Source organism: Perca flavescens, chromosome 9 (genome assembly GCF_004354835.1).
Source record: "Perca flavescens isolate YP-PL-M2 chromosome 9, PFLA_1.0, whole genome shotgun sequence".
NCBI classification, from domain to species: Eukaryota; Metazoa; Chordata; class Actinopteri; order Perciformes; family Percidae; genus Perca; species Perca flavescens.
In genome coordinates, this window is record NC_041339.1 from 27,430,505 (window position 1) to 27,457,924 (window position 27,420).

The following is a 27,420-nucleotide window of genomic DNA, read 5'->3' on the forward strand; positions in this document are numbered from 1 at the left end:
CTAGATTTGTCAGGCTGCCCTGGTTCAGTTATCACGGTGCTGATGCTGTCCCCATCGAAGGTACAGTACTGTGATAACTGAAGGATGGCTGCCAACTTGACCCAAGTGCAGTGAATCAAAGCATGTTCGGCTAATGAGCCAGAGGACCAAAGAGAAGGTGGACAAGTGTGAGTATGTAAACAAAAAATATTGTGGTACGTTGCTTTAAAAATGTTAATGTGATATCCAGAAGTCCATGTGTTTATTTACAAAATAGTTTTCCCTTGTTGAATCTGTCACAATATTTTAGGCCTTTTTTGTACATCAAAGTATAAGAAACTCAAAACCTGTAAGTTAGTATTATCTTCACTACTTGTGTAACTTCTGCTTAACTATAAGAAATAAAGTGACATTTCTTTCATTCAAATGTGTATGTTCTTTAATTGATCTCTGCTTTTAAAAGTTCTGTGGATCTTAACTACAGAAGGCTACAACAATAAAAACAGTCAACTATTGAGTAACCAAAGTCTCCATCTGATCAGTTTTAAGATTACATTGAATACTTTTTGACAGCTCTCTTCATAGCATTGCAAGGAAAGTGCCATTTAGCAATACAACTAATGTACATCATGCAAACTTGACAAAGAAAACCATCTGCCCTAATTTCCTGCATAGTGTGTCTTTTTTTATCATAGTCTAGCCTGATGGCTCTATGCTAATGAACTTTGCATTGCAACATAAGTCCTAACGCCATATAAATCTGAATCTTAGAATAACAGTGTGTTCTTCAAGTTTCTTTCCTGACTAAACTATTATATCCACACAGAGTTGTCCCTTACTGGAAGCACTGCTCTGCAGGCTAAGCGTAAGGTAGTCCTGAATGGTTGCTCCACATAGTTGTCAACAGAGGGAGCTAAAGATCTATTATTGTGTGTGCTTTGTGGTCTAAATAACAATGTCTATGGCTCTGTCCCGTAGTCCCACTGTTATTGAAATATGCATATTTCAATGGCAGAGTCGATGCAGTGCTCATTTGTCATGATTCATGTTAAATATAGCGTAAAATATTTGGCTGAATCCAGTTTTGAAAACACAACTCCAGTGGTAGAGCAGTCGTCTACCAATCGGAAGGTTGTGGTTCGATCCCTGGCCCTGCTGTCCCATGTCAAAGTGTCCTTGGGCAAGACACTGAACCCTGAATGTGCGTGTGAATGATGCCTGTATTATGTAAAAGTGCTTTGAGTAGTCTAGTCTAGTCTAGTCTAGTTAAGACTAGAAAAATACTATATAAATGCAGTCCATTTGCATGTATGCCCATGTATGATTCACATCAATGACAGCCGCGGTCTCCATTTTGGTAGAAATTGCTATGTCATTGTTATTTTATGTTATGTTCAATATGAGTTCAATATACATCACATATTAAAACACACTTTTACTGTGATCTGTGATGTCAGAATCCTGTTTTGAATAATACATGTACTGTTTGACTCATGTCTGATAAACACAGGTCACTGCACCTGTCTTTACAATGTTTTACTCAGAGGGTACATTCTGTAGCTGCTGTGGAAATCCCCAAAGAGTCATGCTACATATTTTGTTTTTGTCTCACTCTAACCTCAATCTGCTCGATTCGCCTTTATTCACATGTGTTTTTCTGACTCACCGTGCGATATCTAGATACTTTGTGGTAAAGAATATTTTTTTATAATAAAATATAAAAAGTGAGTTTTTTTTAAATTAGACCAGGCATTCAAATCTCCTAAATGTCATGATAGTGAAACCAACTACTACAAAACTCTAACTGCAACTCATGATTATGGTGAATTTCTGTCTTACTTCCTTTAATGCAAGGCAATATGTGTTTACTGGGATGTGGCATGGGAAGTCCCTCCTTTAAAATGAACCACCCATTTTTTTTATTTCACATCCTTGTTCTTTTGTTGCAGGAAGAAAGTAGTTTTCCCTTTTCCCCCACACAGGTCCCTGTCTAGTTCCTAACCCGCCCGAACAATCCACCGAACGATCCATTACAATTGATGAATACTGGGCTGATGTAATTTGGACTGAAGTATCCACCAACAGCTTAAGAAAAACTGTATTTGACACTGACCACTGCACATTGAGGACTGATGTGAAAAAAGGTGAGAAAATTCAAAAGATATAATGAATGCATTTGTCAGCAGCTATACTGTAACTCCTATAGCCATGGCTGGTGTATACACAGATAATACAGCAAAACATTGTTGTAATTACATAGAATATGTCTACATTGGAGAAATTATAATTGCTGACAAATACTGCATACAGCCTCGGCCATCTATTAAATGTTTGTGTATAAATGCTAAATAGGGGAAGTTAAAGTAAAGTGTTATCCTAAACTTATGTAAGTCACTTAACTTAGTTTTCTCTCCATATCCACAGAGCCATTTATTAAAGTACTAATTATAAAAAAATATATATGTTAATATATACACTTTGTCTCTTTAATCTTTAGTATGCATGTCAGTGGGGAAACTCCATTATTTTTTTTTTGTAGTGAAATCACCCATAGTCTGCTGACTCCTAGGAGAGAATTGGTCACACACTTTTTCAACTGATTTGTCCATGGTTCTTGATTTCCTCTTTGTTAAAATGTCCCTTTAAAAGCAGAAACTGATATATTACAGAACATCCAACATAATTCCATGATGTAAGCCATGAAGTGCGGTATACCTCAACACATTTAGGATATTGGCAGTGCTTCACCACTGGAATGCCCTCACAGTTTCCAGTAAACAATCACATCCAAAAGGGCAGTTATGCAAATTTGCAAGAGGTGGGAACCATGCAGTGTTAGTGCAAACCCAGGCTATGACTACATGTTGGTTGGTTTTGGAAACACAATCACAAAGATGTTTTAGATTGCTCAAACAAAGACCTGGAAGAATTTGTTCCACCTACAGAATGGCAAAGATGAATGATTGCCCTCCCTGCTACAGAAGATGTGCACAACTGCGAAGTCCATGAGTGTGAAAAAACCTTGGTGGAAGAAGTAGTTAGATCCTTAGGTAATAGTATCAATATTGCGATACTCCATTACTAAAGTCTTGCAATCAAAACCTTACTTAAGCAAAAGCATGTAAGCATTGTCAGCAAAGTATCAAAAGTTAATTGTTCTGCAGTGAAATGTTCTCTAAAAAATATATGACATTTTTGGATTAATATTACTGCTGAATTAATGTGTATGTTGCATTTTACTGCTGTAGATCTTTAAGGTTGTGCTAATTTTAACTCCTTTATTGTGTAGATTCTATACAGCAAGGCATCTTATTCTATAGGATCATTATATGTTTGTAGCATTGCTGTTCTGTGAGAACAGCCTATCTCTAAAAACTCAACTCTTCATGGTGTTGGAAAAACAGCAATGTTTTTAGCTTTGTGACAATGACAAACATTTTGTTCCAGCTAATCCAAGAGGGTTTTGAAATTGTTTATTTAGCTTAAGAAGTAGAAGAATTTTCTCAACCCATTTTTCAAATTTGGAGATACATGATTTCTATTGCAGGATGCATGAAAAACTCTATAAAAAAAAATTAAAAAAATAAAAAGAACAAAAAGTGACAAGACAAATGTAGCCTTGTGAAGGAAAAACAATATTTCCCTCTGATATGTTATGGTATAAGTAAGTATAAAGTTGGAATGGAAATACTCACATACAGTATTGTATAGTAATAAGTACCTCAAATTTGTGCTTCAGTACAGTACTTGAGTAAATGTACTTAGTTCCATTCCATCAGTGCATTAGATGTTCAAAGTTTTTTTCTGGGCATTTTAAAGACTTTTTTTTTGATTAAAATTAACACTGACTTATACCATTGTCTATACTGTGCATATTGGCTCTATATAATGTATACACCCTAATCATATCATACCTCCAGCTGTCTTATTTTATACATATTACCTGCACAATGTTCATACGGTATCTTAGTGTATTCGTACCTCTTACTGTTTATTCATATCCATATTTATTCTATATTTTATTCTGTATATTACTCTGTACATTACTCTACACTTCACTGCTTTTAGCACTTCTAGTTAGATGCTAAACTGTATTTCGTTGTCTCAGTACCTGTGCTCTGTACAATGACAATAAAGTTGATTCTAATGATGTTCATTCTTGACCAGCATTTGACAAAAGTAAAATAAAAAACTTTTTTAATTTTATGGTAAACCATGGGGGCTACCTTTTTTTCTAAATGGGAAGAAAGTCCTTACTTTAGGAATACATTTCAGCCCCCACAACATGAGTAATACTGATAACACATAACACGGTTGACTGTGTTTGAAAGAACCCACGTACGCTCACTGTCTAGCCTTAGCCCAGCAAAGAGTTAATGTCGTCATCTTGAGTGACGGGCGAAACAGCCAATAAGCTACCGAACTCTCCAGGCCATTGCGTTGTTTTCGGGAAAGGGGCCGACACTGTCAGGAAGGGTTCGCAAGAAGAACAGAGGAGTACTCCGTCTCCGCTCTTCAACAAATTCCGTTAAATTAACCTAATATTTTTCCCCCTCTGGATACTGGATATTTTTCTTGGTAAGTTTTGGAATCAAATAGCCGACAAACGATACTTAAAATCCGTCTAGAGAGGAGCTACAACTTGGTTGAAGCGTCTAATGTAACTACTGAACGAAACGGAAGTAACTTGCCAGCTGTCTGGCTAAGCTCGCGAGGTGAGTAGCTAAATACCCGTTTATTAAACGTTCCCACCGAGACAAATGTCTGTCGTCTGGTGTATTTAACACACCAGCTAGTTTGTCATCTTCCCCCGTTGTTGTCAAGTGGGGGAAGATCCAGCCGTTGTTTGCCTTGACCATCTAGCTAAGTTAACTAGCTAACTGGCTAATGTCAGCCAACGTCCTGTCCGCTTGGCATGATAGCAATGCCTACATCCATGTTCAGTGGCACAATACAGGCAGATAGATGCTGGGCTGATGTACATTGTGATTCAAATGTAGCTAGCCTAATTAAACTTGTTATAAATATACAGTGAACAGAGTGAGTAGGACATATTAGGAATAACTTATAATGTGATGCAATCCAATTAAAACAACGCTATTACAAACTAGGGCCTACTATTGTAGAAAAAGGGTTGACACTTTCTCAAGACAAATACTGGATTAAACGATTGACAAGGACAGTGAGTTTTTTTTAATTATTACATTTTGCCCACCTTAAGCCAAACTGTCTCGAAAATTGAAAGTGGAGAAAGCGAAATGTCTTTATAAAAATAGCCAGTCGTCTTTATTCTTCCATTGTGCTTAGTGTCTGAAACGAAAAGTGAAACCATAATCTTGTTAGTTTAGTGGTTTTTTTTAAGGACAAGGAGACCACAGGGGCCACAGACACCCTGCTCCAAGATAGATTTAAGTATTAGATTTTATTATTATTCGGTTAACCGGAATTTCTTTTGATCATAGGTGTCACTTTTGCATCCCATCTCAAATGTGACTAGTATTTTCTGTTTTTCATTTCAATATTTTCTTTTTCTCTTCTGTGATAGTAAACTGCATAATGCTATTGGGTTTTTGATTGTTGGTCTGACTGAACAATTGGACTATTGGATTTATATGCATTGTATAGACCAGACAATTAATTGATTAATTGAGAAAAAAGTTATAGATTCATTGATAATGAAAACCTGTTATGCTAATATTGTACAAAATTTTATGAAGAAGTGGCTTCACACATCACATTTGAGGTTGACAAAAGTATAGGTACCTCTTCCTGGGCACATACATACATACATACATACATACATATGTTCACAACAGAGACAGAGTTTCTGGCATTACCACCACTCACTTAAATTGAATCTCAAACAATGAAAGAACGTGATTTCTTGCAGCTCTCTCCTTGACAGGAACTTGAACTGTCAGACTGTTTAAAGCACCTGAACCACACAGTTACGTTTGATCTACATTTTATTGATATCAGAATGAGCAAGTGGCAGCCTTGATGGCTTAATAGCTATTTTATTCTTACTATTAAAACTTGACTAAAACAGGTTTTCTTTACCCAATGAACTTGGATATCAAGTTTGTGTACTTGTGAAGAGTCATTTTTCACTCAAACTTAGGCTGTGGCTAATGTGAAATGTCAATTCCTTTGAAAAGTCAAAGGAATTGACATTTAAAATGCTACATGATAAATTAAAATAATAATTAAATTAGAATAACTTACCCACCTTTTGGTATGTTCACCATGATAACATGATATTTAACATCAAAGAGCATTATTTTTATCACTCAGTTGACCTTTCCTTGTAATAACCTAGTGGCCTCTGTGACATTATTGCTTTAGCAGCCTATTGTCTGCCCACTGTATTTTCACTTCAGGCACATTGGATTTGTGGCTTTTAAAAAGTGAGACATAGTGTAGCATATTTTACTCAAATGTAATGAAAACTATAACAAAGAAGATGTTTTTTTTTTATTTCTTTGCCCATCCAAATTACAGCATTGTGTGTTTTTTAAGCATAGTCCACCTTCGCCAACTTATATTTAAGCTTATAAAATTCAGGTGCATAAAATATTGAATTTACAGTACCTATTTGGAATTAACATTACCTACTAAAAAAAGATGTTATTTAGGGCTGCAACTAACGATTATTTTTCATAGTCGATTATTCTGTTCATTATTTCCTCAATTAATCGATTAGTTGTTTGGTGTATAAAATGTCAGAAGATGGTGAAAAGTGTGGATCTGTGTTTCCCCAAAAGCCCAAGATGAAGTACTCAAATGTCTTGTTTTGATATTCAGTTTACTGTCACAGAGGAGAGAAGAAACTAGAAATTATTCACATTTAAGAAGCTGGAATCAGAGAATTTTTACTTTTGACTTAAAAAATAACTCAAACCGACTAATCGATTATCAAAATAGTTGACAACTAATCAATTAATCTTTGCAGCTCTAATGTTATTGTCTTATAAAATGCAAGTAATATAACGTTTCACTAGCTAATTTCACTGATATGTTTCTGGTTTAAAGTCTGTCAATCAGTGATATAACTTGTTGATGGTGTCACAACACTGTCATACTTAATTCAGTACCAAAGCTTTACTGTAAATACATTTTTAAGCACTTGACATGGTGGTTATAGTGAAATTAAATTACATCTGTTTAAAGTTTCAGTTCAAATGTTTATAGAATATGTCGCTGTATTAGATTTGTTGCCTTGAAAACTCAAGAAGTGCAGGGAATCAATGGAGAACCCATAATGTGATCCTTGACCAACAAAGCACTTTTAAATTATTTTGTTAGTTTATGTATGTATAGATAATTTATTATTATTTATCAATTATCAATCAATTTAATGAACATCCTTTTAAATATAGTTTCAGCTTTTGAATGGCTGTGTCCTGACTTTGACTAATCGATAGAGGTATACCAATAATGCAGTGATAATGAATGTACACACTTAACGTCAGTTTGCTTACATGGGTGCTGAATAATCAAAAACAGGTACTGAAAAACCCCCTGGTGGGATGACGGTTAAATTATATAATAATGCTCAGACATTTAGGGGGATGTCCTAGCTCAGCATGCACGCGAGCCACAGTGTTGCAGCCAAGCAGTGATCAGTTTTATTACATTATTTCAGCGCAGCTAAATGTAGCCATATTGCAGACAAAAATCACAGAAACTGATTTAAAAAGGTGCAAAAAACATGAGATGAAGAAGGAGACGGGTTGTAATTAGAGATGGTCCGATACCATTTTTTGCTTCCCGATACTGATTCTGATACCTGAACTTGCGTATCGACCGATACCGAGTACCGATCCGATACAAGTGTGTCATATATTTTATTATGTTTTAACAGCTGTATGCTACTATCCCTGTATGGATGTGATGTGATTTCTATCTTTGTTGTCGGTCTGGCTCAGGTTAAACTCTTTGTGAAACATGAACAAACACAATCAATGAATGCCACAGAACTTTCTTTTATTATCCAGTTTGACAGTCAGTTACAATGGAAAAAGAACATAAATAAACTACTTTAACGTAGATTTTCTTTAGGGCTTTATTATGTGCTATCGGATCGGTGCATAAACTCCAGTACTTCCCGATACTGATACCAGCGTTTTATCGGTATCGGACCATCTCTAGTTGTAACATACTCAAAATAATAGGTGTCATGTGAAAAACACATCAATGACAAGTACCAGATGGTGTTAAAATACTAAGATAATAAGTCCAAACAATCACCGTGTGTCTAAAAGGGAACAAACCTAAGACCCTTACCTTAAGTCCATTATTCAATGTGACTAAACACCAGTTGTTGTTTTTTTGGCTTTGTATGGCCTTTAATTGATAGGAAGCTGAAGACAGGAAAGGGGAGAGAGAGCGGGGATGACATGCAGCAAAGGCCCACGGGTCGGAATCAAACCCGGGCCGCTGCCAAGGACTCAGCTTACATGGGGTGCACACTCTACTGGATGAGCTAGAGGTCACCCCTTCTAAACCCTAGTTAAAGCTGTGGCAGGCAGTTTATTTTTGCCGTCATTGGGCAAAAATTGCATAATCTGTCCAGCTTGTTTATGGCCTTTACAGTCAACTGTGTTGAAATGAATAGATTTACACTCCGACTAAAGACTGATACAGATATATTTTTCACTTTGTCTTGGCATTTGGGATGTAATGATTGGAGTGCTAAGCTAGAACACCTAAGTCACAATAAAAGTCATACCCAAGTGTCTTTATTGGAAGGGGTTTACTGTGAAAAGTAGGTACAAAGTTAGTTTTTTTCCATGTTCTTCAGCAACACATATTCTTGTTAGTTTATTTCTCTAAACTTTACAGATGAGCTACCTAGCTCAGACTTAAATAGGCAGGGGAAACTATATTAATGCAAATGATGCAGAAGAGCTTATTTGTTTGTTGGTGTAGTATTTTTGCCCACCCAACCAACCAACATACATACATGTATATAGTTGTTCATTTTATTTTACAAACACCAGATTATGCAATAATAACAGGTCCACTTCACCCAAGCTACCAAACCCTGTCAAATTTCCTAGAATGATCTAAGCTACAACATGCACGTTACAAAAGTATACAGTAAATAGCTGAAATGATTAGACGATTAATAGATTTGTTTATTGACAGAACTTTTACTACCATTTTGACAATCATCATTTAAGTCATTTTTTAAGGAGATGATGGGATAAATTCTTTGGTTCCAGCTTTGAGATGTGTATTTGTTATAACTATTTCTTTGACTTGAATTTTACCCACACCTAAACACAGACACAACTGTCAGGACTGGCTGTCTATCACTTTGCATTATAAGTTGCTCCAAGGTCTTGTTTTTGACAGAAACACTAGTTCCAGTCATTTTATCTTCTTTAAAAAAAAAACACATTCAGACGGGGTAAATCAGCGTCACTGAGGGGGAGTGGGAAGAACTGTCAACATCTTTTTCAGCTGAAATAAACTTGGGAAACGTGGTTTAATCATAGCAGTACTCGAGTAAAACTGGCATCAGTTCAATACTACCAGTCTCAACCAGTCTTGATAATGGCATTTGTTAAAGATATCTTCCTTAATATACTACACCAATTGTATAAGGGATAAGAGATTTACCTTTAACTGTAGTGACATTCAGAAGTGTTTTGTTTAATTTAGGTAGAAAGAAATTGACACAATAACTCATCAACTCACTCACTGAAAATGACAATGGATGAATCATTGAAAGTATGTTCTCAAGAAATTCAGCTGTAATAAATAATAATGAAGGAAAAGTATGACTGTCAAAAGATACTTGCCAGGCTTACTACTTTGCTTAGGCTTGATTATGTTTTGAGATTTGGCACAAGATCACACCATTCAAAAAAGTTAAGTTTGTGTTAAACAGGATGCAGGGTAGAATAATTCTCTTTTCAAAGTACAGTAATTAAATGTAATTTATTTGTCACCTAATATGAATTAGGACAAGCAGGAACAGTGATAAAACATGAACAAACATGCATCATCAGTCTGTCACGCACTCTGCAGTCTCTCTGTCTCTCTCTCTTTCAACTCCTTTCCTCCTCTTTTTATGTTTGTGTACACGCTTATGTGTGTGACATCAAGTGTGAATAGATGCCTATGCAATGATTTATCAATGTTTTTTTTCTAATTATGCTGGTGTAGCTGTAAGTGGTGTCAACAAAAGGACTCATGGCTGCTGCTGTTGGCATGCTGCTTTTGCTTTGCAGCCACTGTAAACGCAGGCTATTCAACTCATTCTGTAGTGAAGCCCAGACTCCTCACAGCCCATACACAGCAACGGTCTATCCTCCATGTTGATGCCATCAGCTCAGTTGAGAGGCGGACGTTATTCCACTCGCATTATAGTGGAAAAAACACTTTGTCCTGTGTGCTTTTGTGTGTTGGGACTCTGCACTGTATTTAATATGAGTCATCAGGTTAATGATCAGTCAACTGTTTGCTGAAGTCACAATCATACTGTAACACACATATAGACACCTTTTAGACACTTGATTGTTAACTAAACATTGGTCACCCATGTCCTCAAAAAGTGTCAGTTATATATATATATATATATATATATATATATATATATATATATATATATATATATATATATATATATATATATATATATATATATATATATATATATATCTATCCTTCTTCAAACTTGCCGGGGCCGGGAAGCTATGATACCCATTAGCAGCATTAGCAGCACACTGTGAGTTTATCATGTGACAGGGAAAACGCGAAAGGCGGAGCAGTGTGTCCTGTATGTCCCTTACCGGCTAATGTATTTCAAGATGGTTCAGGGATATGGAGCGTCTACTCCAGTTCATTCGAATGAAAATGTAAAATTTCAAGCCAAAAGGAATACTTGGAATTGATGGTGGTGGTAAATATTCATGAAAAAGGACAAGTTTGAGAACCGGCAACACCGATTTTGATAATGAACAACTAAACACGTTACACACTGGACTTTTGTTAGTATTTTTTCATTTGTCACGTCTATCCTTAATTGAGTTGAATGCAAAGCTTACTTTGGTGTACACCGTATGAAAGCCCAAACATTTAACCTAAAATTCCCACTCCCCCATTTCTCTTTTTCACTTCACTTCTCTAGTGTCTGAATGCCAACTCTGTGGGCGATGGAGTTGAGCAGGCAACTCTGTGGGAAGATGAGGAGGTCCAGTAAGAGGGCCCAACTCTCCTGTTCTCCTACTTCTACTTGGGGCCTGGAAATCCACTTTTACACACCGGAGGTGCACCAGCTAGAGTACTTGAAAGGCTGCTACACCGCGTTGGAGCTCTGTGTGGATGCTGCCAAGAAATGCTGTGAGTGATTGAGCTGTTGGCTAGTTGGCAAAATTAAGAATTACCTACTCTGCTTATTGATATAGTCTCTTTTTATTGGCAGCAATGAAGAATGTTATGTAGATTTTACTGTTAATATGTGGCAAATCAATCTGAGATAACAAAATAACCAGGTTTACATCTTAGTCCTGTATCTTGCATTGTGGTAGCAAAAGCTCTGGGCATGTAGCATCGATTTCAAAAATATTTGTGCCATTCTACTGCATAGACAGCCCAGTTTTATGAAAACATCCTCTTTCCAGCGGTAGAATACTTCTTTCAATGTAATTGCATTAGGCTTAAAATGACATGATAACCAGTAGTAAAGTTAAGTTACTGTTGTACCTGTTGGGCTCTGATATGGACACACTCTTACACACTATAAGAAGATGATGTTTGGCTTTGGTCAAGTAGTGAAGGTGACAGACTTTTTTTTTTTTTAAAGTAGAAATAATACTTTTATAGCATGTAGACCGAGAGACATAAACACGAGGAGAGGGACAGCTGGAGAGAAAACATCTTAAATGACCAGCACTAATGCAAGAACTCAGATAGAATGCAAGAATACAGTTTAGAACTAACTTGAACCAAAGAGAAATCAACCTGATTTCAACACTTTCAATGTTGGGTATTTAGTGACACAATATACCTGATAATAAAACCCTAGGTATTTTGTAATTCCTGTGGTGATGACAAGATGTTCTTTTAGAGATTTTACATAGATTGGTATATGTAAGAATGTTACATAAATTGCAGTACTCAAACACTGATATTTATTGTAGTTAGCCTATTAATCAGGTTTGTCTCTTCCACCAGCCAACCTGACAGGTAATAAGGATAATTTTGTTCTGTAACAATTGGGCAAAATCATTAACGTCTTTAACAAATTATTTTTCAAACAAAGTTAAGTGGTTCTGCTCTTGCTCTTTTGTCTATGATTAACGCCATGGAATGTGTCATTGCAAAGTTAACCGAGAGGAATAAATGTCAGAGTATTAAACTACACTCTCACAGGATAACTTCTCCCTGTCTGTTACTGTTCTCAAATCCAGATGAACATTTATTACTGCCTTACTTCTAAGTGCTGCCATTTAACTGTCAACATGTGAAATAAAATGCATTAGATTCCAAACAATCATAAGTACATGGCACTACTGCAAATCAATTGCAACCACCGTTTAAAAGCCATATAGCAGTTATTGAAGAACTAGACTAAGTGCCACTCTTGGGGCTCTTAGAAGAAGTATCTCTCCCTCTCTTCACAACCATTAACTGACTGGTTAGCTGCCTGTTAGGTGGAGTAAGATGGAATTTCTTTCATTTGAGGGCTTACAATAAACGCAGAATTTTGCAAGTGTTCTCTAAAACCAGGATCCTACATTCATCTATGCCGAAGTATAAAAATATACACTGTAACCAGGTATGATTGATATGGTGGAGCATGTAGACCTTACTTTTTGTTTTGTTTTATTAGCAGATTGTTTGCTGTTGCTCCTAACTCCTCTCTTTGGACAGAGGCCTGCGTGTCAGTCTCAACTCCAGTGCAACAATTGGTCTGAATATTGATCTTTATTCCTCTTTTCTCTTTCCCTTCTCAGCAATCTCTCCCTTGTGCCATAACCTATTTGCCCTCTACGATGACACAACTGGCATGTGGTACCCCCCCAACTATGAGTTCAATATCACAGATGAAACCAGTGTCAAGTTGCACTATCGCATGAGGTAAGACTACGTTGGAGTTTTATAGCTGTCATTTATCTCCATAAAGCAATTTCTTGAATTGAAACAAACTGTGTTTTTTTTAGTCAACCACTTAATTGTAGTATAGTCTTAAGTGGAAGTATTATTTAATACAATTTAAAGACGTTAGTGGAATGCCAGCCTCAGGAAAGAGCTACCTTGTACGGACTTCTGATACTGAGGCACCTTGTAGGCAAAGACAGGAACTTTGGTATGCTGAATACTGACATATGAAACTTGTTCCTGAGATGTGGAAAGTTTCTTTCTGGGGGGAGGAGCAGGAGGTGGAGCAATACCAAACAAACCATGTGCCATAGCAAACCAGCCTGCAGGCCAACCCTTAAGCAGATATAGTTGAGCTCATTTTTAGGCTCTGGAGCCAATCTCCTGGATAGGGACAGATCTGTTTTGTTGTCCGAAGTTTTCCAGGATGAGAGGACCCATTGGGGAGAGTGAGAAAGCCCTTTGGTGCGTGTGTGCTTCTTTTCCCAAACGAGAAGAGTGCCACAGAAAGGAAGGCTTTATCTGTCAATTTAGAGTATCTGGTCTTTTTGGTGTCTCAGGGTCGGTTACTAGTGATGTGCGATACCACTTAATTCCTATTCGATCCGATACCAAGTAATACCCAGGCTGGTATTGCCGATACCAATACCAATACCAATACTTTTTACGTATTTTATTTGTAGTGTGATGTGACAACTAGTTTAAAGTAAAGTAAAAAAGTAGGCTGTAGGCTTACCAATTCCAAATTATAGCTGCATAATGACAAGACAATAAACTACTCTCATATTATTTAATTATAAAGAAAATCTCAGAACAAACTGCTTTCTGTTAGCTTGTTGTAAGAATGCTGGGATTCCGGGGAACTCTTGAACATTAAAAAACTAAAGCCTTAACAGCGTGACTAACTTTCCCACAGTCAGTGAACCTATCACGCTATCTCCCTGTACCTGGATAACTTCTGCCGCTGCTGCCAAATGACTCACGGATTGAAGTATGTCTTGCCCTAGCACCTTGTGTCTTCTTGCCCTGGACCTCTTCCTCAGACTGACGCTATATTATATCATCATATTCACTCTTATGACTCAGATGTTTAGCGAGGTTTGTAGTGTTACCACTGTATTTCACTGTCTTTACACACACTCCTGTGCAGACTGCAGTCTGCAGTCTTCTTCGTAGCGGGAAATTAAAGAAGGGCTGCTGCAGCGGCCGGCTCCGTCACAGACCCGCAGTGCACACACAACTGACCGGCGGAAGGAGAAGTAGTTCCTTCCCCTAACCGGATGTAAATAATTAGACTTTTCTGGTGACAACAAGTTACTTATGATAACTTAAACACTGACTCCAAATTACCGAGTTTAAATATCAATCTTTTTATAAGAGAATCGATACTAGAGCAGGAGATGTTGGGATCGTAAATATCGATACTTTAGTATCGATCCTCACATCACTATCGGTTACTGGAGAGGGTGCTTTCTGAAGACGCTATAGTTCTGCCATGGAACTTAAATGGTCATGTGGAGGACGTCAAAAAAACTAGGAAGGGAGTGCTTGAGAGAAACAGCCTGCCTAATATGGAATTTTGGTTTGGTCATCTCAGGATTGCATGCCTGCTTCTTGCAGAGATAATGATGTAGTTCTGTGACCGCCAGTGCACACTGGAGTGGTTTGAAAACAAACTGGGATGAGAGCCGAGACCTCCAAGTCAGAGGCCATGATACTCTATCAGAAAACTCTGGAGTACTCCCTTCGAAGTGGGTGCAAGGTGCTGCCTTGTGTGACAGAGTTCAAATATAACATGGTATGTGAGTTAAACAAGTAGGAATAATAATAATAATAATAATACATTTTATTTAAAGGCGCCTTTCTCGGCACTCAAGGAGACAGTACACGGATACATAAGATATTTAAAAAAAGGAAAAAATAAAGAATACAACAATAACAACAACAGAAAGAGCCAGAGCAATTGACATCAAGTGGAATAGGCAGTTTTAATCAGATGTGTTTTGATTTTTGTACCAAGCTGGTAGTGATGAGGGAGCCTGTCCTTAAAGCAAAACTTTTGACTTAGCAGACGATCTACATATCAACCCTCCATCTTTCGTCCAGGAGGTCTGGGTAGTGAGCCAGAGAAGAGATCTGGGATTCAAGTGGTTGAAATGTGTTTGCTTGAAGTGTTGTTCCTCCATGTTGAAAGGATCCAATTTGGATCAGGATGCTTCCATTGGGCCTCCCTCTGTAGGTATTAAGGGCTGTGTCCAAATTGGAGGAGACTGTGTGACTGACTGTGAATACACTAGAGGTATTACATATGCTACATCTCTGGTAACGCCACAGAAGTCCCCACAATGAGCTGAAAGACATGGCAAGGTAGATGCCAGAGCTACTTTGTTTATCCTGCTGCCATCATGACATGTGCCATGACAACAATTGGTGGAAAATGAATGGAACATAGTGAGTTTTGTATATATTTAGTCTAGAAAGTAATTGTCTATTGTTGAGTATACTTAAAAATGTGTTACAAGCAGAATCAACTACACCTTAACACTTTCAAAATATTGTTAACAACTTAAGCTATCATTCTTTATATGGGTCCAGTGTTTTCCCTACAATTGTACAGGACTGCAGGCTGCCAGGCCAACGGGAATCCCCACCAGGCCAGAATATATATATATTTTTAATGCCATATAAATAACTATACAGTATATATCTGTTGCCGTTCCCCTATATTCATTCTGCAGTGCCACACTGCCGTGAGTCCATGAACGTGGCAACTATCTGTGGTTAGTTCATGTCTGTAACAGCAGGACAGTCAAGTGTGTTATCTAAACTGCTAAAATCAGTAGAACAGGTGTGAAGATAACTTTGTTGGTAGCCTAACGGTTACAGAAAGGCTCAGTAGTGAACAACACACTAACAGGCTGATGGATTCTGCGTTTTTGTGTTTTTAGCTGAGCTGGACCAGGCTGGACTCTGTTAAAACTGATCGGTGATGCTGTTTTGCCATCATTGTTCCCCGTGAACTTTGCTGGAAGTAATGTAATGTAGTGTTTTATGTGGAGTGAGCACTGCGCCATTTAAAAAAAAAAAAAAAAAAAAGTAAAACAAAGTCATTACTGCACTTTGTAACCTTGTTAAGAAAGGTACTATGTGGGGTGACCTCTAGCTCACCTAGTAGAGTGTGCGTAGGTTGAATCCTTGGCAGCGGCCCGGGTTTGAATTCGACCTGTGGTCTTTTGCTGGATGTCATCCCCTCTCCACCCTTTCTATGTCTATCTGCACTATCTAATAAAAATAAAAATCCCCAAAACTAATCTTTAAAAAAAGAAAGGTACTATGTAAATATTATTATTATTATTATTATTATTATTATTATTATTATTATTATTATTATACTTATTACTACTATAATGTCAGCTTTAAAGGTTGTATATTACATTAAGATGTGACAGACATAGTATTGCTATCTTGAGGCAGTGGAAAGGGAGTGTGCCATTGACCAACAAAAACCTGGTCTAAAGTCAATAACGTGGCATTTCATTGTTATTTTAAGAGCGCATTAGTAAAATGCGCCTAGGCTTGTGCACAGCGCGTGCGCACACTATGCTTGCTACACACTATGCTTGTTACACACACAGGGACGCGTAACAGCACACAAACATGCAAAATATTAAAAATAAAAATATTATAATGTGAAATAGTATTATAATATGATCTGCTCGCGCCCTTTCACTTCACGCTCGAGCAGATCAGTTTCTTCTCCTGAAAATCTCTCCTTCCTGCTTAGAAAATCCGCCATCATAATAGCAATGCGCCAAGGTACAAACGTGCCTGGCTTTTAAAGGGAATGGGAGATGATACTGATTGGTTTATTGCATGTTATGCCCAAAACACACCTACGATTAGTTAAGACACTAAGTACAGCCCTTTTAAACCATGCGCCTGGCTCAAGGACCCTTTTTTCCGCTGTTAAACTAGGAAAAAGGGCATTCGTACATGCCCTTAACGCACCTGCACCAGGCACTACAGGCACTTAGATCATTAAAATGGGGCCCATACACTTTTCTATGCCATCAGAGGAATCTGGAGTGCATATCACTAATGTGCGTACCATTTCATAAAACCATAAAATCCTTGAAATTATCTGAAAACCCTCTTCTGAATGTTGTGGGCGTGTGTTATGAATCAGCAGTACTTTAGCTCTGGTCATATCATATTATGGCAAATGGCACTAGGTGGCTTGGCGAGATGAGACACATTCTTCAAGTTTCCACAGGCTTGTTGGATCTTGTTTCTCAGTTTGGCAAGTAATGCAAAAAGTGAAGTAGAACTTGATACTTGACCCAATGATAAGAGACATAATTGCTCATTTTAGCCTGGTTTTGAGGGAATTTTTTTTCTTCATATTTGTTTCTGACTGGATTAATTTGAAGAGAGTTAAGTTCCTCTGAAGAGAATCCATTCGACAAGTTAGGTTGCATTTCACAAAGAGGAAAATAAAAACATTACTGTGGTGTCAATTGCACTTCCTCTTTCTCTGTGCTCTGCTTTAATTGTAGCTAGTGGAGCCTAACTGTGGTGTGTGCTGTATATTTGTGTGTGCTTTGTGTGTACATGTTTTTTTGCTGCAGCCTGCTTTGCGTTCTATAGTGCAGTCCGCCAAACAAGCAGGGCATTGTGGTCAAGTCCGGCATAAACAAATGTTAAACATGCACAGGGATTAAAGTGCCACAATTATGGACAGGTCTGTAAGCCTGCACTTAGGCACAGCATTGTTTAAAGTTGAATATTGTCAGCATGCTAATGTGCTTACAGAGGCAATGCAACATGCTGATATTTGGCAGGTATAATGTTTACCTTGTTGAATATCTTATTTTAGTGTGCTAGCATGAACATTTGCTAAATTGAACTAAACACAAAATACAACTGAGGCTGATTAGAATGTCATTAAAGGAGTAAATTAGGCCAGCTCTGTGTTATCTTTATGTGGACGGTGTTCAGATGAACGTTGTTTGGCGTCCCTTCATGGCGCCAGAGCAGGAGCGGAGGTCTGCCAAGATCCGCAGGATGATGCAAAATACGTCTTTTAGTGTCATCCGACGGATCTCAGCAGACTTCAGGAACGCTTTCCGTGTCCTAATGGACAACATAGCCTTCCCAATTCAGGGCACTCAGTCACTGAAGGAGCTGCCAAGTGCTGCCCTTGGTGTAATACTTCAAATAAAGGAATATCTTTCTTATCTTATCTTAAATATCCTCTGGGGGACCATGAATGCCTGTACAAAATTGTAATGGCAATCCATCCTATAGTTGTTGAAATATATGAGTACCAAGGGCGTATGGGTAACTTTGTTGTCCCAAAAAGCTATTGGCTTTTGTGTGAAGTTAGGATGTTTTCCCTGTGTCCTCTATGGGCTTCCGCCCACAGCCCGCACTGTCTTAAAGAGTCCTATCTGTATCAAAAAGCATAATATTTTCAGGACTTTGCTGAATGTTTCTCTCTGGCCAATATAATGTCAGCAGTCCCCCATCAGTATTAATGCTTATTGCTGGGTTTATTTCTGTATACTTATTTGTATGCTTTTCAAATGTTCTCCTCATTTCTATTTCATTGTTTTACTGTGCACTGCCCCATGTCTGCTGTAGGTCTTGAAAGGATATAGACAGACATCTGTGACGCTGAAACAGACAGAGATGATACATATCCTCTGAACACCAAAAGGCTCACTGAAAAATTGCAACATTTCAGAGAAAACAGGAAAACAGGTCAAAATGTTGCCCAGCACTGACATTCTTACTGGCTGGGTGATCTCAGTGGAGATGATGAAAAATTTGGAAAAATGGGCATGGGCAATTCTTTTACAATTTAATTGCTGCACATAATGCAGGTGTCTAGAGAGCATGTACTGTTGTGTTGTTTCTCTGTGCACCGACATAGCTAATGTATGAATAAGGTAATTGTTACTCTACTACTCTATTGATCTATCTATTGATTTCACTCTTTTACCTTCCCTGTTTCTGACTCTTATGAACCTTTTTAGTGTATATACCCATAGTACAGCAGCATGCATATAATGATCCAGAGTTCAGATCATCTTTTCATTTTGAAATTCCACCGCTTGCAGGCATCTCTATTAAAGGTCCCATGACATGGTGCTCTTTGGATGCTTTTATATAGGCCTTAGTGGTCCCCTAATACTGTATCTATCTCTTTCCCGAAATTCAGCCTTGGTGCAGAATTACAGCCACTAGAGCCAGTCCCACAATGAGCTTTCCTTAGTATGTGCCATTTCTGTGTCTGTAGCTATTGAGGAGGAGAGAGGGGGGGCAAGGTGGAGGGTGGGGTGTGGCCTTGACAAACTACCACTTTGCTCGTTTGAAAGCCATGATGTCTCTCTCTCATGGGCGGGCAAAGCAGAGAAAGGGGAGGTAACCTTGCTCCTTATGACCTCATAAGGAGGAGATTCCAGATTGGCCCATCTGAGCTTTCATTTTCTCAAAGGCAGAGCAGGATACCCAGGGCTCGGTTTACACCTATCACCATTTCTAGCCACTGGGGGACCATAGGCAGGCTGGGGGAACGCATATTAATGTTAAAAAACCTCATAAAGTGAAATTTTCATGCCATGGGACCTTTTTTAAGGCCAAAATCCTATCAATGCAAACTCAAGGCTTACCTTGTTATTTATAGAACTAGCATCTTCCTTCCCTTTAGGGAATAATTTATAAAAACCTAGTAGTACGTTTCTGGACATGTGAGGTCTAATTCAGTGCATTCAAGAATACAATAGGTTTCTGGAATTCATTGGTCATAGCCATACCTGTACCCATGTTACCTTGTAATGCCACTGTGAGTTCTTTTTCAAAGCCATGCATTCTTTATTGCATGCACACGCCTGTATTCATTCTGTTGACTTGTTTTCTTTGTCTCTCTCCTGTCAGGTTTTATTTCAGAAACTGGCATGGAACCACTGAAGGAGAGTCTCCAGTTTGGAGACACTGCATCAGTAAACTCAAAGGAGGATTTAGCCCACAGAAAACACCAGAAGGAACTCCCCTACTGGATGCTGCCTCTCTCGACTACCTGTTTGCCCAGGTGGAGAAAAAAAATCAATACTAATGATTTACTAATGACAGAATTTACTCTTTCATTGTTGCCCACATGAAGTATATGTATTTAATACACACACACACACACACACACACACACACACACACACACACACACACACACACACACAGAACACCTAAAAAGGTTAGACTCCACCAAAAACATTTTCTTAAATTTGTATTTGTTATTTCCTTCTTTGAAAGTACATGTGATTAAAAACTCAAACACAACCACATTTCACAGTTGAGTTTCAAAACATCAAGAGCTGCGAGGAAATGTAACTTTACCAGGAAGTGCAGCTTTAAGGTCAGCATTAGACAGCACTCCTTTAGTGTCATTTAAATTCGTTATAACTCACCAGTAATTGATGTTTCCAAACAACAAACAAAATAACCTAATTTTCAGTTGAATATAAGAAATCCCTCTGAATTTCCTGTAAGTAACGCAGTCTGCTTCTTCATTTTATTTGGTCATCTTGACAAGATGTGTGTGCCACGTAATGAACCAAATCACACAGAATATCTTACAATTTCCAATGTTCTAGAGTTCTTTTTAAGTTTTAATATGCTTTTGGTGTGTCTCTATGTAAAATATAAATATACCTATGTTTTTTTGCGCAGGGCCAGCATGACTTTCAGACAGGCGTGGTTCCACTGAGGATGTCCCACTCAGAGGCTGAGCAACACGAGATAGAAAACGAATGTTTGGGCATGGCTGTGCTTGCTATCACTCACTATACCATGGGTATGCCCATACCCATTGCTTCCCATGAAATCAGGTAAAACATTTGATTTTCTAAGCAAGCCACATATACATGTTGTCCAAAAAAACTGGCATTCGCATAGAACATTTAAAAGAAGTTTTAAAATATGATAACACCATACATCATAATCCTCCCCACATTTGAAGTTCAGAGAGCCTGTAGACAAACAAAAGCAGTTGTAAATACCATAGTAAGTAACGTAAGCACTAATTGATGGCTACTGTTTAATCCATAGTTTCTGAGAAGTCGCACATTATTTTTCTTTACCTTAAAAACACTTGCACAAAGTCAATGCTGAGAGAAATTGTTCATCACTTCCCATCTGTCTTTCTATCCTAATCCCATCAGCTACAAACGTTTCATCCCAGAGTCGCTGAACCGCAACATTAAGCAGCGCAACTTCCTGACGCGCATCCGCATCAACAATGTCTTTAAGAAATTCCTCAGTGAGTTCAACCGCCGCACAATGAAGGACAGCAACATCACGCTGTACGACCTGAAGATCAAGTACCTGGCCACACTGGAGGGCCTGACCAGCGGCCTGGGCAGCGAGCTGCATGAGCCCATCTCGCTCAGTGTAACGCAGGAAGGAGATGTCTGCAATGGAGGTTACTATGGTAAGATTTCAGGAAGATGAGGAGGGGATGGTAATGATATAAAGTTCTAAGCACAGTGCCAGATTTGTGGCGTGCAACAGCTCAGTGTGGATTTTTGTTTGAGACGTAGTTTTACTAGAATTACAGGAGATTATAGATAACTAAGAAAGAGAACTATTTGTTTACCAAGATAATCCCTGTGGGATTTGATGTAATAACGATAGAGAAAAAACCACTGTAGAGAGAGAAAAAGAAAATGTTATTATTATTATTAAAACTGTGAAGCATGATGAGACAAAATATAGTTGTTCTACCACAACCCCGATTTATAATAAACATTTTTAAAGCCCTATTGCAATATTTTTATTAGCTGTATTGGATTATAGTGGTTATGTGAAAGTGTTTAGTTTGGTTTGTTTACATGGAGAGTACCTGTGGCGTTCTGCCCACAGTTAAAAAAGAAATCAAAATTTACCTAAAACATTGCGTGAGTTTGTGCAAATGGTGATATGTGCAAATGGTGATACAGTGGGGGAAATAAGTATTTGACCCCTTGCTGAGTTTGCAGGTTTGCCCACTTACAAAGAATGCAAAAATCTACAATTTTAATCATATGTACATTCTAACAGTGAAAGACAGAATCCCAAAGAAAATTCCAGAAAATCACATCATATGAATTTATTAAAATTGATAACCATCTGATGAGGAAAAACAAGTATTTGACCCCCTGGACAAACAGCAAGTATTCTGGCTCCTACAAGCCAGTTAGTCTTTCTTTAAGACACAGCCCCAATCCGAACCAATTATCTACATCAAATACACCTGCCTCACCTCGTTACCTGTATAAAAGACACCTGTCAACACCCAAACAACCAGCATCCAACATCACCACCATGGGCAAGACCAAAGAGCTTTCTCTACGGACATCAGGGACAAGATTGTTGATCTGCACAAGGCTGGGATGGGCTACAAGAGAATCGGAAAGCAACTTGGAGAGAAAAGATCAACTGTCGGTGCAGTTATCAGGAAATGGAAGAAGCACCACAACACCGCCAACCTCCCTCGGTCTGGGCCTCCACACAAGATCTTGCCTCGTGGGGTGTCCCTGATCATGCGAACGGTGAGGAATCATCCCAAAACCACAAGGGGGGAACTGATGAATCAACTGAAGGCAGCTGGGACCACAGTTACAAAAGAAACGGTTGGTAACACAGTACGCCGTCATGGATTGAAATCCTGCAGCGCACGCAAGGTCCCCCTGCTCAAGAAGAAACATGTACAGGCCCGCATGAAGTTCGCCATTCACCACCTGGACGACTCCGAAGAGGCCTGGAAGAAGGTGATGTGGTCAGATGAGACCAAAATAGAACTTTTGGCCTCAACTCAACTCGTCGTGTTTGGAGGGCAAAGAACACCGAGTACAACCCAAAGAACACCATCCCCACCGTCAAGCATGGTGGTGGCAACATCATGCTTTGGGGGTGCTTTTCAGCCAAGGGGACGGAACAACTCCATCGTATTGAGGGGAGGATGGACGGGGCCATGTATCGTGGAATTCTGGACCGACATCTCCTTCCCTCAGTAGATGGGTCGAGGATGGGTGTTTCAGCACGACAACGACCCTAAGCACACCGCCAAAGCAACAAAAGAGTGGCTGAAGAAGAAGCACATCAAGGTTCTGGAGTGGCCTAGCCAGTCTCCAGACATGAACCGATTGAAAATCTTTGGAGGAGCTTAAAATTGAGTTGCCAGGCGACAACCTCGGAACCTGAATGATTTGGAGGCTGTCTGCAGGGAGGAGGGCCAACATCCCTGCCGAAAATGTGCACAAACCTTGTCACCAACTATAAAAACCGTTTGACATCTGTGCTGGCCAATAATGGCTTTTCTACAAAATATTAACATGCTGTTTGTCCAGGGGGTCAAATACTTGTTTTTCCTTATCAGATGGTTATCAATTTTAATAAATTCATATGATGTGATTTTCTGGAATTTTCTTTGGGATTCTGTCTTTCACTGTTAGAATGTACATATGATTAAAATTGTAGATTTTTGCATTCTTTGTAAGTGGGCAAACCTGCAAAATCAGCAAGGGGTCAAATACTTATTTCCCCCACTGTAGATGTGTGTACAGTCTGTGTCCTAAACTTTAACTGCAGCATTTAAGTATTTTGCATGTCTAACTGCTGTTTGCTTGCTGTTTCCAGGGCACATCAACCAGAGCCAAGGACAGAGCAAGAGTGAGAACATGGAGACTAATCGTGACATGGAGGTCCTGGTTACTGGTACCACTGGCATTTCCTGGAGGAAGAAGCCCTCTACAGTGAGTGAAACTGTGTGTGAACAAGACAGTGTGTTTAAAAAAGAAAAGAAAAAAGAATGGCCTTGTTTCACTAGTTTCAGATAAACTGGCAGTAACAAACGACTGTCAAACGTCATAATGGAGAAATACCATTAACTCCCTATTGAGAACATATGTTTCCATATGAAAAAGTATGATTAAGGTAAAGCTAGATAAGGTCACCAGAATAATCAGAGTAAATTATTTTAGGTTTTAAAAAAGAAATGACATACAAAAATGTAAAGTATGTTAAGCTCAATATAAACTCACTAAATCAAGTCTGAAGTTCCAAGTCGTTGGCATATAATAGGAATATTTTACAGAAAATAAAGTAAAGAACATTTAAAGTTAAGATTTCTTATTTTTATGCATACAGAACTTAATTCAATTCAATAAAACCACTCAAGAATTGTGATACTGAGACTCTGCATTATTATTTTGATGTTGACGTCAGAATTACTTTGGAAGAGCAGTACAGTTGTCTTAATTTTGTTACAGTATTTATTATTTAGTGTGAGTAACTAGTCCAAATGTGATGCTGCTGCATATTATCTATGACAAACATTGCAAAGGTCATTGCAGTATTTTCAGATGACAATATTTTACATAATTTGAAAATACTGGTTTATTTCTTTCATAATTTATTTGTGCACATCTGTTTGTATATCTTTAAAATAGACACCCGTGATCGCCAAAGAAAAGGGCAAGTCGAAGAAGAACAAGTTGGATGGAAAACAGAAAAATAACAAAAAGACAGAGGCGAACGACAGCTGGGTCGTGTTCTGTGACTTCCATGAGATCACACACACTGTCATCAAAGAGGCGACGGTCACCATCTACAGACAGGACAACAAGAGGATGGTAAGGCAAACAAATCAAAGACCACTGTGTTTCATGTGGGATTGAACTCCATATTGTAAACTTTGCCATCCAAATCTGATATTAATAACCCAGCAGTAACTTCACATTTTTATTTTAGACAGTGAGTGCACATTTACAACATTTCACGGCATGGTAGTGTCACACTAAGACTGACGCTGTAAATTGTAAACCTTTTTGTTTTTTGAGACATTTTCTAAAATGTTGTTTGCAAGTATCCAAAAACATGTTTAAATATGAATTCTGAAGCCTGCTTATAATTCTAATACTAATTCATTTATTCATAATTAACACCAGAATTTACAATCATCGTTCCACAAATGTTTTCTAAAGGTTTTTAGTAATAAGAATTTCTCTGTGTGTCTGTGAGTGTGTCTGTCCTCGAGAACCGTTCATCCGATCTGCTTCACACTTAATGGGTGCATTGCTTGATACCCAAGATAGTGCATCGAATTGTTTCTCGGTTGTAAATCTCGGTGGTCTTGCTATGGCCTCAAACCTGCATATCAAAATAAATACATTTGTGATGTGTCTTAGTACAGTCATAATGGGATGACTCATTCTCACATATTTTTACCTGGAATACTACCTCTGCTTATTTTCATAATTATGTGACCAACGGCAACGTTGCCTTTTTTTTAATCCTCTCTCTCTCCCCGTCTCTTTTCTTTTCAGGAGTTGCACATGGCTTCTAGGGGTGAGGCTCTGTCCTTTGCAGCCCTTGTGGATGGTTACTTCAGGCTGACAGTGGATGCCCACCACTTTCTGTGCAAGGAGGTGGCCCCTGCTTCAGTGGTGCACAACATCAACAACGGCTGCCACGGACCCATCTGGTTAGTACTGGCATTTTTATTGGCGTAAATGTGTGTGTACCTATGGGCCTGTTTCCTCACAAAAACATAGCGTTACTGGACACATACAGTCTTATCGAACAAAAAATAAACATTACAAGTCTTTTCTATAACCTAAAACATTCAATTGCCATTTGATAGATCGTCATTACTGCCCTCATTCATTATGGTTTCTCCCCCCCAGCACGGAGTATGCCATCCACAAGCTGCGTCAGGAGGGCAACAAGGAGGGTACCTACATACTGCGCTGGAGCTGCACTGACTACCAGTACATCATCATTACTGTGGTCTGCAATGAGGTAGTGTAGTTTATTCATAAGGTGTAGACACTGTTTTTCCTTATTTAGTATTATTATATTATTAGTAGAAGTATTTTCAGAGTACAAACAAATTGCAAACATTACCACTGGAATAGCCAAAAGATTGGATACTGTCTCACTATTGGAGTTAACCGAAATATATAAACTTTCTTTGAAATAGAAATAGAAGCCATAGATATAATTTCTAAAAAACAATAGCTACTCTAAGACCTCTGTTTTGTTTAATTTCTAGCTTCAATTTGTCCTTACACACTCCCACTCTCTCCGTTCTTTCCTGCTTGTCTTTATTTAATGTAATGTTAACTTTTGGATTTCTTCTCTCCTAATCTAAAATCTTCCTCTTCACTTGCTCATTCAATGTCCTTTAGTCTCATGTTCATGATTTTGTCATGTTCCAGTTAAAAACTCTCTGTTTCTGCATCCAGATGGACCTGAGGGAGTCACGTTCTGTGTGCCAGTATAAGAACTTCCAGATTGAAGTGTCCTCAGAAGGGTTCCGCCTGTACGGCACTGAAACGTTTCGGGCCACTCTCGTTGAGCTGCTGGAACACCTGGAGGGCCAAAGCCTTCGCACCGACAACCTCCAGTTCCAGCTGCTGCGCTGCTGCCCTCCACAGCCCAGAGGTAGATTGAATCCTGCCACAGACATAGAAAAAAAGTGACATGGTGATCCACTCAAAGGCACATGCACCCATTACCCAAATAAAGAAGCACACAGTACTACAAATTCATTACGCTAGAAAAGGCTCAGAACAGACCTTCGTTCCCAAGTAAGCCATGCTTTTAAGGAACTTTAAATAATGAAATGTAAAAGGATTTACTGTAAAATACAAATACACCAAATACTATACCAACAACATAAAAACAAAATTGTAGAAAGCCCAGCTGTGTCTTAAATAATAATGATATAATATATTATTATAAGACTAATAGAAATCAGTATGTCAGTACAGTTAAGCAAGTGTTGACATAGATGAAGTGAAAGACCATCTGGAACCCATGGAGAACACAGTTTTTATGACTCCATTTTGTAGGCCAACATGCTGAAATACCATTGTAAGCTATTTAAAGTGGTTGTGGTTAAAAAAAGTGTGATAGATGTGATAAAAGATTAGAGAGATGGGTGCACACGGGAGAAAAGAAAACAAACCAGAAGGACTGAGAACCTATGATGAGAGAGATTTTAGGGTCACAGGACAGTGTGGCAACATGTTGTGCACCCTTGATTTATTATAAATGAGAAATCTGTCCATTATGATGGTTGTGAAAAGAACATAATCCTCAAAACCATTTCCCAGATTATGGCTAAAGTTAATTTGTCCTCATTGCAAGAAGCAACAACAAATCCTTAAAGGGGTGATAGAATGCAAAACCGAGTTTACCTTGTCATAGTTGAATTACGACAGTTCGGTGGTTAAAATAGGCATACATAGAACCTCAAAGTCCCACTGACACCTATTTCCTATGCAA

General features: G+C 38.4%; 1 protein-coding gene across 2 annotated transcripts in view; it reads left to right on the forward strand.

The window, feature by feature from the left end:
* Window positions 1-4,441: 4,441 nt before the first annotated feature.
* Window positions 4,442-27,420, forward strand: part of jak1 (Janus kinase 1) — a 41,102-nt gene continuing 18,123 nt past the window's right edge. The window contains exons 1-11 of one of the 2 annotated variants that reach the window (XM_028586833.1): window positions 4,442-4,557; window positions 11,120-11,331; window positions 12,948-13,071; window positions 20,032-20,185; window positions 20,821-20,978; window positions 21,312-21,580; window positions 23,767-23,882; window positions 24,579-24,761; window positions 25,455-25,612; window positions 25,815-25,929; window positions 26,376-26,574. In XM_028586833.1, coding sequence (XP_028442634.1) covers window positions 11,127-11,331; window positions 12,948-13,071; window positions 20,032-20,185; window positions 20,821-20,978; window positions 21,312-21,580; window positions 23,767-23,882; window positions 24,579-24,761; window positions 25,455-25,612; window positions 25,815-25,929; window positions 26,376-26,574 — 1,681 coding nt within the window. In that variant the 5' untranslated portion in view covers window positions 4,442-4,557; window positions 11,120-11,126. The other variant, XM_028586834.1, reaches the window with a different exon arrangement.